General features: G+C 34.5%; 1 protein-coding gene across 2 annotated transcripts; it reads left to right on the top strand.

Moving 5' to 3' along the window:
• Nucleotides 1-615: 615 nt before the first annotated feature.
• Nucleotides 616-5,762, top strand: LOC147392431 (cytochrome P450 CYP72A616-like). 2 transcript variants are annotated; one of them, XM_086458416.1, is made up of 6 exons: nt 937-1,049; nt 1,943-2,049; nt 2,512-2,732; nt 2,954-3,198; nt 4,634-5,021; nt 5,134-5,762. In XM_086458416.1, the coding sequence occupies exons 2-6, from the start codon at nt 2,019-2,021 to the stop codon at nt 5,557-5,559; spliced, it is 1,311 nt and encodes a 436-aa protein (XP_086314542.1). In that variant the 5' UTR covers nt 937-1,049; nt 1,943-2,018; the 3' UTR covers nt 5,560-5,762. The 2 variants fall into 2 exon arrangements, with proteins under 2 accessions (XP_086314541.1, XP_086314542.1); XM_086458415.1 differs by lacking the exon at nt 1,943-2,049 and having other exon boundaries at nt 616-1,049.
• Nucleotides 5,763-11,136: the final 5,374 nt, after the last annotated feature.

The following is an 11,136-nucleotide window of genomic DNA, read 5'->3' as shown; positions in this document are numbered from 1 at the left end:
AGGGCACAGTCCACTGTCTACATGCCTGTTATTAGAGGTGAGGTTAGTGCGATTACAAGAATGTTGAAGTTTCTTGATGCTTAAGTTAAGAATATTCAACATTGAGACTATGGGTCGTGGTGATGAGTCTTCATGATTTACAATAATCAACTTTGAGGGTGCAGGGCCATTGCGAAAGTCAAAAGTCAAAAGGTGCAACTTAATCCTATTTAGAAAATTCAGTCCTATTAACGTTTGAGATGGAAGGCATTCCCTCGAGATTCAAAATTAATTTATAAAATTTGTTTTCTTCCGACTGACTCATTAGTGGGACACCTTAGTGTCCAACGTGGTTTGGACTCTTGGAAAAATCCCTGATTTATGCACTTGTCTTTGACAATTCTTTCATTTTTTTTTTTTTTACTTAATATTTTAGTATGTCACATACTTTTGACCTTATCGAAATGATTTTCAATGCAAAGTATTTCTGATAAAATACTTTTTAAAATTTTTTACGTGGAATTCTTTTTTTTTAAGGAACATAGACCTAAAGAATGATTGGTCCACGTGTCATTATAAGTTCAAGTCAAGAGAGTATAATGTATCAGAATGACTCCTATAAAGGCATTTCGATAGTTAATTGGGAAAAGGTGGATAATTTCATTGCAAGTTTGTTTAAAATTGCATCACCTCGCAATTGGCTCATCTTCTCTCTCTTTCTCTCTTGCCTGTGTGTGTGTGTGTGGGCAAAGCTTTTTCTTTCGATTTCTCCTACAAAAATAGAGAAAAAATGGGACATCTTTCGATAGTCTCAGTTGCAGTTTGTGTTGTTGTAGTTATGTTGATTATATGGGCTTGGAGAATGTTTTGTTGGATATGGTGGAAGCCCATGAAGTTGGAGAGAGATCTGAGGCAACAAGGCATAAGAGGTCCTTCTTACAGGTTGTTCTATGGGAACCTGAAAGAGGAAGTAAGTATGATGAAGGAAGCACAATCCAAGCCTATCAGCCTTTCTCACGATATAGGACCACGTGTCCTCCCCTTCTTGCACCAAATTGTCATGAATTATGGTATTTTTTAGGATGTTTTTCGATTTAATTTTATTACTTTTTGACGTGGCATGTGCTAGAACCATAGTGTTTCTCCTCAGGATATATAACTAACCAGATTTATGGAGATGTACAATTTTGTATCCCGAGAAAAAATCTATGATTTTAATCCATGCCACCCAGGGGTGGAGCCAGGTGGGTAATTGCCGACTCTTAAATTTTGTAATATGTCAGATACCCTTATAGTTGGTTTATAATTTGAGATTCCCCTTACTTAAAATTGATGACTTGCCCCCCTTACTTTATTGCCCTCCTCCTCTCTAATTGATTTATTTACAAAACACCCTTGGATGTGTTTATATTAATTTGAAATACCTTTCATTTCATCAAATCATGACGGGTCCCTTTTAAGTTTGACCTGCTCTAATACAACAAGGCCCGCCCATCTCTAATGATAATAACCCTTTCCTTTCATCAAACTATGAATAGCCCATTTGACCTTTGCTGTAATACAACAAGGCCCCCCAATTTTAATGTTATTCAAAACCTTTCTTTCATCAAACTATGACAGACCCCTACTTGCTGTAATACAAAGCCCGCCCATTTTTCAAGTGTTAAATAACCCTTTGGAAGGCCTGCCCATTTTTAATGTTAATAAGTCAAAATAAAATTGAGAGAGCTGCGAAGTTTTGAACCCAAGAGGGAGATATGAGCTTACCACTCACCTAGTTGACATTTTTTGGATAAATATAGTTTACCCACCCTGGACAAAAATCTTGGCTACCCCCTGATGCCACCTTATAAGGGAGCGTACGAGGGGTGTCAAAAAAAAAATCACGATTCTTAATTAATTGATTCCTTTTATAAATGTGATTGAAGAAATTGTTTTCTTAATTAACCAGATATCCCTGTAGGTAGTGGAGTGTCTTGTATCCGGGCTTTGCTCAGTCCATAGACCATGGTCTTTTTAGTGAGGGCGTGCTCTTGTACATGGCCCATGAGGAATTCATGCTCAGACCGGGTATCGAACTAACCTATGGGCATCAATCGTTTATCAGTCCAAAATTCATTAAAGAAAATTATAACTTATCTATGATTTTTTGGTAATTAAAAAATAGTATTTTTTAAATTTTATGACTTTTACATAAATATGTTGAAAAGATAGATAGCCTAACTATATTTGTCAGACGTAAGGCTTCTTTTCTTCTATCTAATGTTTAGGGGAGGGTATTTTCTCTCTGTTTGGCCTTTCATGGGGGGGGGGGGGGGGGGTTTGAGGATGAAAATGGCCTCCCTATCAGTGCTGATATGATGCCCTCCAATCTTTTTCAATAATAAAAAAAACATTTAATTTGTAAATTAAAGATCAAAATACACTTACCTTTATATTATTAAAAGACAAAACAACTAGGGTATTTTGAATATGAGCTAATGATTTCTTTAGAACTTCCCATGTAACAATTGAAATTGTTATTTAATGCAGGTAAGATGTCTCTTACGTGGTTTGGAACAATTCCTACTGTGAACATAATGGACCCAGATCTCATAAGGGATATTTTGTCAAACAAATTTGGTCATTTTGCCAAGCCCGAATCGAACCCACTTATAAACTTGTTAGCTAGTGGGCTATTGAACTATGAGGGTGAAAAATGGGCCAAACATAGAAGAATAATCAATCCGGCTTTCCACGCAGAGAAGTTGAAGGTTTGCTTCTATTATAATCTTTCTCTCAATTATATAGATGGAAGAATTTTATTTTTGAATTAGACCTATATTTTTCATGAAGAAAAATGAAGTAGATGATAAAAGGTAGATCTCTCCGTACAAACACTTTTTTATTAAAAGTATGAGGATGACATAATATAGTAATTTTAAATGTTAACACAGCATTGATAATGCACCATAATTTTTTGTTGTTGTTATAGCGGATGTTGCCTGCCTTTGAAGCTAGTTGTAGCGAATTGGTCAATAAGTGGAAGAAGTTGGTTGTCTCCGAGGGATCATATGAACTAGATGTGTGGTCGGAGCTCCAATACTTAACAGGAGATGTCATATCTCGAACAGCATTTGGTAGCAGCTATGAAGAAGGGAAACGGATATTCCAACTCCAAAATGAACTGGGTGAACATGTTATACAGGTTGCTAAGTCCCAATACATCCCTGGTTTTAGGTAAGATATCTGATTGTGTAAACAATTTATTTATTTATTAACAATTGATGCCATCGCTTACAGATGAACTTGTTGAGTTTAGTACCACATCAGACACTCGTTGCCTTGTCTCTCTCGTTATAAGCTCTTGGGCTTCTCCATTAATTGTCAATTGATTTTTAGTTGAACCCTCAAATTTATCATGGTTTCAGAGGGGACCTTTCTTTCCTCCATGTCACCCAGTTCATATCTGCACGTGCTTTGGTCTAGTCTGGCACGTGCGAAGGCATGTTTAGTTTAGTCCCATATTGGACATTTACTGTCTTGTCTCTCTCCTAATAAGCTCTTGGGCCTCTCTACTCAATTGCTAATTGGTTTTGAGGTGGACCTCCAAATTTATCATAACTAATTTATGTAATTGAATATTCATATCTTTAAAGCAATATTAATACACAAACTAACCAAACTTCAATAAAAAGTTAATAAAACGATAGCAAAACCAATTATGCTTTATGGAGTTGAATGTTGGAAGTCGAGAAGCATCACACTAATAAATTGAGGGTCGTAGAGATGAGGATTTTGAGATGGTTGAGTGAAGAATCTTGAAAAGTTAAATTAGAAATGAAAGCATTCATGAAAAATGTAAGAGTGGCTATGATAGACGATAAAATCATAAGAGAAAGTTGGCTGAAATGATTGGGCCACAGCGAAAAAATATTACAATCTTAATTAGAAGAAATATTCAAGTTGAAGGTCGTGCAAGATTGAGAAGAAGTCCCAAAACAATTTTGCTGGATAGACAGTGAAAGCAAATACAAACTGTTTTGTTTAGTTGAATAACCAATTTTTTTGGGATAAAGTTTTATTGATGTCATTGTATGGATCTAGTATATATGTTGTGAAGGAAATTTATTAGAATATGTCCCTTTGAGTCTTTTTTTTTTTTTTTTCAAATGAGGTTCTTGCGGTAGTTCCAATATATATGTTTCTTGGGAAATGTTCAGCACCCTAAGTTTTACCACACACTTTAACAAACGTTTTTTGTCGTACATGGGTTAGAAGTTTTGGAATGGGCTGATTTTTGGTGAGGATGATCTCTATGATTAGAAGATCATCCTCCCCAAAAATCAGCCCATTCCGAAATGTTTAGCCCTATGTTTACAAGTTGAAAAATCGTGGACCGTCCATTTTTTGTAAATCATTTTTGATGGGGTTAGAAGTTTTGGAATGAGCTGATTTTTGGTGAGGATGATCTCCTCACCATAGAGATCATCCTCACCAAACATCAGCTCATTCCGAAACTTCTAACCCATGTAGGACAAAACGCGTTTGTTAAAGTGTGTGGTAAAACTTAGGGTGCCGAACGGGACCCATGTTTCTTTTGTGTTAAATATAAAATAGTTACATATTTATGCTTTGGCTTGTTACTTCACTAAAGTTATGCATACAAGTGCAGGTTTCTTCCCACAAAGAGAAACAATAGAATGAAGGAACTCAATAGAGAAGTACGAGCTATATTGAGAAATATGATCAATGAGAGGGAGAAAGGAATAAAAATTGGGACGGCAAATAATGATGACTTATTGGGCTTGCTAATGGAATCTAATATTAAAGAGACTCAAGAACATGAAAAATCTAAGAATGCTGGAATGAGTGTGAATGAAGTTATCGAGGAATGCAAACTATTTTATTTTGCAGGGCAAGAGACGACATCGTCTTTACTTGCATGGACAATGGTTGTGTTGAGTATGCATCCAGATTGGCAAATGCGTGCAAGGGAAGAGGTCATGCAAATCTTTGGGAATAGAAAACCAAATTTTGAAGGGTTGAACCACCTAAAAATTGTGAGTATTGCTTTGTAGTACTTTGCGTAATAATTGTTGGTGTAAATAAAATCACAAATATTTGAAGTCAATGCAAAAAATTCTCAATATCTCCAAAAATCATCAATTATAGGTAACCATGATTTTGAACGAGGTTCTTCGATTATATCCCCCCGTGGCTCTAAATGCACGACGTACATACAAGACGATGAAACTAGGAGAAATAACTTTGCCAGCAGGAGTGATGATCCTAATGCCAACACTCTTGATTCAACACGATCATGAACTTTGGGGTGAAGATGCAAAAGAATTCAATCCAGAGAGATTCTCTGAGGGGATTTCGAAGGCAACAAGGAATCAACTTTCATTCTTCCCATTTAGTTGGGGTCCACGAATATGCATCGGACAGAACTTTGCGATGATAGAGGCTAAGATGGCTCTCACCATGATTTTACAACATTTCTCATTCGAGCTCTCAGCCACCTATGCCCACGCTCCTTACCGTGCTACAACTCTTCAACCTCAATATGGTGTTCAGGCTATCTTACATAAACTCTGATATCTCCTTCACACACCACATTGAGAAAGGGATGCCATATTTAATTTTCGAATAATTTACAAAGAAATTGTGTGTGTACAATTATGAATTTCTATTTTTGTAACTTCTTATTTTCTTATTTTTGATTGAGATGAGATTGTAGTAGTGCTTTTCCTTTAGGGGTGAAAAAAGAGAACTACCATTGGCACCCCAACTTTTACTTATTACATCCCATTTTCTTAAATTATTTATCACACCTCAATTAAAGATTAAAACACATCATTCAAACATTACAAAGCTTTTTTATTTTTTACTTATAGAAGGAATGTACAAATAGGAAACCCCTTATTTTACTAACAATTTAGCTCAAATTATTATCTCAACATTACAAAACATATTAGGATTCTATACAACTAAGCTCACTAAGTAAACTTGACTCCAATAATTTCTCTATTTAGTTGAGAAACTTATTCCCTAAGTTTTTTTCCTTTTCTATTGCAATCCTAATTTTCGTTAGAAAATTTAGAGTTAGTTATTATCTTCCATAACTAGAAGATTTATTTAGATCTTCTTTCGTTGTTAACATTGTAAATATAAATATGATACTCATTCATTTTCAGCAAGAGAAGAAAATCAAAATCTATGTGTTTCATTTTTTTTACATGGTATCAGAGCATTAGATTCCCACATCTTTCCAATGCAAACATTTGACCAAACAACTCCAAAAATGAGTCCATTGAACCCTATTCCATCCACCATTACGATAGTCCTACCACGATTTTTTACGAGGCTCTCTCGATGAAGAAGTTTACATGAAAAATCCCCGTCAATTCTCTCGTGCGGGGAGACTCGAGTCTATAAAGTTAACAAATCATTGTATAGCCTAAAACAAGTCTTACGATAATGATTTTTCAAATTCTCTACCACCTTAATCCAACAAGGTTTCAAACAATCCATCTCGGATTATGGCTTATTTACTCGAATTGACATCTCTTTATTTGTTCTTATTTATGTTGATGACATCATTATCACAAAAAACAACAATGTTGCTATCAAATCATTTATAACTTTATTTAAAAACAATGTTTTCCATCAAAGACCTTGGTAAATGAAAATGCTTCCTTGGTATTGAAGTTTCCCATTCTCCTAAAGGTATCTCTATATGTCAACCAAGATATATTGCACGATGCCAGTATGTTCGTTGCACGTCCTTCTATGTTTCCCATGGAACAACAACTATGGTTAACACCCGCAACTGGTGATCCCCTCTTCGAGCCCACACCCTATAGAGGGCTAATAAGGTATCTTCTTTACATCACTGTTACATGGCCAGAAATCTAATATGTCAATAATACTCTCAGTCAATTTATGCAACAACCGCATACTCATCATCTTGATGTTATAAATGACATCTTCCGTTATCTAAAGGGATCTATTGGTAAAGGACTTTTCTTGTCCTACTCAAGCGATCTCTCTCTCTTCTTGGTTACATTGATTTTGATTAAGTAGGCTACCCAATAACACAAATATCAACCACTGGATATTTTACAATGCTAGGCTTTAGCCCTATTTCTTGGAAAATCAAGAAACAATTGACTGTCTCTCGTTCTTCTACTGAAGCAGAATATCAAGTATTGGCAAATGTTGTGTAAATTAAAATGACTAAAATCCATCCTATTGGAATTTTGTATTTCTCATCTTGCACCTATTTTTGTATTCCGTGACAACCAAACCGCCCTTCATATCACAGAGACCTCAGTTTTCCATGAATGAGCTAAGCACATTGAAATTGACTGTCACTTCATTTGAGAGAAGATTACTATACACGACATTCAGCCACGCTTCTTTTGGTCTCATGATTAACTTGCAAACTTATTTACAAAGCCATTTGTTGCTAAGGCCTTTCAAGGCCTTATTAGCAAGTTAGGTGTGGTTGACATCACCAACCTCACTCCAACTTGAGGGAGAGTATTAAGATTCTATAAAGCTCAGTTGACTAGGTCAACTCGACTCTTACAATTTCTCCATTTAGTTGAGAAACTTATTCCTTAAGTTTTTTCATTTTTTTGATATAATCCTAATTTTAGTTAGAAATCTATGGTTAGTATTATCTTCCATAACGAGAAGATTTATTCAGATCTTCCATTGTTGTTAACATTGTAAATATAAATAAGATACTACTCATTCATCTTCAATAAGAGAAGAAGATTAAAATCTATGTGTGTTTCATTTTTTTTTACAAAACATTATAACACTCATACAAACAATTTCAGTATAGTTATTTACAATCATAATTAGGCTTATAAAAATCTTAAACCCAAAAAATAGAAATCTAGAAAGAATAATAAATAAATAAAAAAAGAGCTTCTATTGACACCCCAGCTTTTACTTATTCTCAATTATTTAGTTATTTTCTTGGGTGAATCTCCATTTCGTGCGTTGAATATGACGAAATTCCAAGTTCGGTACATTATTCATTTTTATTCCCAAAACATGCATTCATCAGTTTTATAACCTATGAACTCGTGAGTTTGTCACTTTTAATATCTACAAATTTGTAGATATACCCAAAAATTCATTGATTATAAAAGTGACAAACTCACGAGTTTGCACATAACTTGCACATGTTTTGAGAAAAATCCTTATTTTCTTTAATGTTGGTTAGGATGTGATAAATAAAAGTGGGATGCCAATAGCAGCTCTTGAAACAACAATACAAAACAAAGGATTTCTATAAATGAAAGATATCTTGAGCTAACAACTTCAGTTTTAATTTATAATCTAAAACTAGTCTTGCTTTTGTGTTTAATTTTTTTTTCAGTAAAAGAATTTCTTTTCTACTATTCTCTACATTTAACTTTTTTTTTTTCTTGCAATATAATCTTTTCTTTTAAGGAGAATTTTAATATTTTCGTAGGGTATGGAACCTTTTCACCAGAGACATATCTTCATAGTAAATGCTGAGAATAAAACATTCTCAAGTTGCAAATTGTGGGAAACCGTAAAGGGCTGGATAGAATATGAGCTTGACTTGACTGTTTGGGCCCAAACCCAACAACACTATCTAGTTGATTGTATGATTGACCCTATGATTAAACTTGGTAAATAATCTGTATGGATATTTTTCTAAATTATCGGTCAGACCCGGTTCAACCGTTGGTCCGGTTATAGGCACTGATCCCAACCCCAAGTTATATCGGATTATACGTCATATCTCGGAGAACAAGTGAAACACAGAGGATGGACGTTGTTTCAATGAAGAAAAGAAGAGAGAGAGACTTACATCACTGCATACGTATCACGTCTTTCTCAAGATAACGACCTCGCGTGACCTTTTGTCTTTTGTTTATTTTAGGGTAATTTATAAATACCCCTGAGAAATAGGTGATGTTAGGTTTTACCCCTTCAAACTACAAGATTAGACCAACCACTTCACTGTTTGCTATCAATTCACTAATAGAGAGTTTGAGATATAATTTGGGTTTGGGATGAGATGCACATTCACCACATTTTATCTCATTAAAATTTTTCTTACTTTTTTTTTTGCCCAATGTAGGGATCTAAAACGGTGTCCCGTCCCGAACCAAGGTCTGATGGCACCCATTTTATGGCACATAGCACTTTTGGTGACCCATAGATTGTATGGATATGTCGTCCATCCCATTGTGAATCTACACACAAAAGATCAGTTTAATCGATGATGTGCATCCATTGATTATAGTATTATATTAAGAATGATTTTATAATTATTGATTTAAACTCTTTTTTAAGAGCTTAGAACTAGTGGATACAAGTTATTAAACACTGTGATTTTTGGTATGTAGGTTCACTAAGGGATGGATCATATATCCATATAGTCAATGGATCCCAAAAATGCCATGTGGCATAAAATGATGCGACCTAAATTTAGTTAAGTATAGGACACCATTTTGGATATCTACTCCTTTTTATGATAGAAAAAAGATAGAATGAGAATAAAATAGTAAGAAATTAATCTCAAGGGGTTGACTCAATGGAAATTTTGGACTGCTAAGCGGTTAATGCCCGTAAGACGTGAGTTTGATACCCAATATGGACATTAATTCCTTAGGAGTCATCCGTGAAAGCACACATTTACGTACTGTTAAGTAAACATGTGTAATCAAAATAAGAAAATGAATCGAAAAATAAACATAAGATACAATCATACATCACAAAAATATATATATATGGGTCAGGTTCAAGGGCCATATGAGAAAACATATGTAAAAACTTTCGTTTTTAATAAAATTTTAAAATATGGGTTAGAAAATTTGGATTGAGCTGATTTTTTGTAAGGATGATCTCTATGATGGGAAGATCATCCAAAAAAAAAAAAAAAATCAGCCCAATCTGAAACTTCTAACCCCATTAAAAGTGATTTAACATGTGGACCGTCGATTTTTTACCAATTTTTATCACTAATTTGTAAATCACTTTTGATGGATTTAGAAGTTTCTGGTTGAGCTGATTTTTTGTGAGGATGATCTTTTCATCATAGTGACCATCCTTGCAAAAAATCAGCTCAATCCAAAACCTCTAACTCTTATTTTGAAAAACGAAAGTTTTTTCATATGTTTTCTCATATGGCCCTTGAACCGCCCTATATATATATATATATATATATAAAGATTTTACGTGGGTCTCTCTAAATTGAAATGCATCCACGGATCACACCGATTTCACTATATACAAAAAAATTACAATTATAGATTACACCTTTTCACCCAAAAATAAAAAATTTAAATACCTCAAAAATTTAACTAGGATTTTACATAGTATAAATATTTCAAAAAATCTAATAACGTGAAAACGTGATTTGATTTACAGTACCTTTTTGTTGATTATTACTATCAAGCCCCACAAGCCACAAATACTTATCTGGTGTGTGATATGAGGGTGTTGCACATGTCTCGAGACTATGCCTTGTACAAGGACTTGATCTCTAGATTGGGCAAACCCCAATATGAACTCGATTCTCTGTCTGCAAGGATAGCCGGATATAAAATAAAAAATAAAAAAATAGTAAAACAACAATAAATTCAACACCGAGTCTTCTTGGGGATTTAAGTGCGATTACAATAACATTGAAGTTTCTTCATACTTAAATTTAGAATATTCAACATTTGAGACTATGGGCGGTGGTGATGAGTCATTATCATTTAGAATAATCAACTTTGAGGGTGTGGACCAACACCTATGTAGCCACATTCAATAACTCAAAAGTGCAACTCAATCCTATTTAGAAAACTCCGTCCCATTAACGTTTGAGATGGAAGGCATTCCCTCGAGATTCGAAATTAATTTAAAACTTTTGTTTTCTTCCATCTGAGTTGGAAGTCATTAGTTGGACACTTTAGTGTCCAACGTGGTTTGGACCCTGGAAAAACCTCTTTGGTTCATGCATTTGTCGATTGGCAATTCTTTCATTTTTTTTTCCACCATTCGAGTCACGTACGTCTGACCTTATCGAAACGATTTTCCATGCAAATTTTATTGATCCACGTGTCATTATAAGTTCAGGACAGGGACTTGGGAAGTAATAATATATCAAACTGGCTCATATAAAGGCATTTTGAT

The sequence above is a fragment of the Akebia trifoliata genome, chromosome 11 (assembly GCF_017979445.1).
Source record: "Akebia trifoliata isolate Shusen 1 chromosome 11, ASM1797944v1, whole genome shotgun sequence".
Lineage (NCBI taxonomy): Eukaryota > Viridiplantae > Streptophyta > Magnoliopsida > Ranunculales > Lardizabalaceae > Akebia > Akebia trifoliata.
This window is presented reverse-complemented; position numbering and strand designations above follow the sequence as displayed.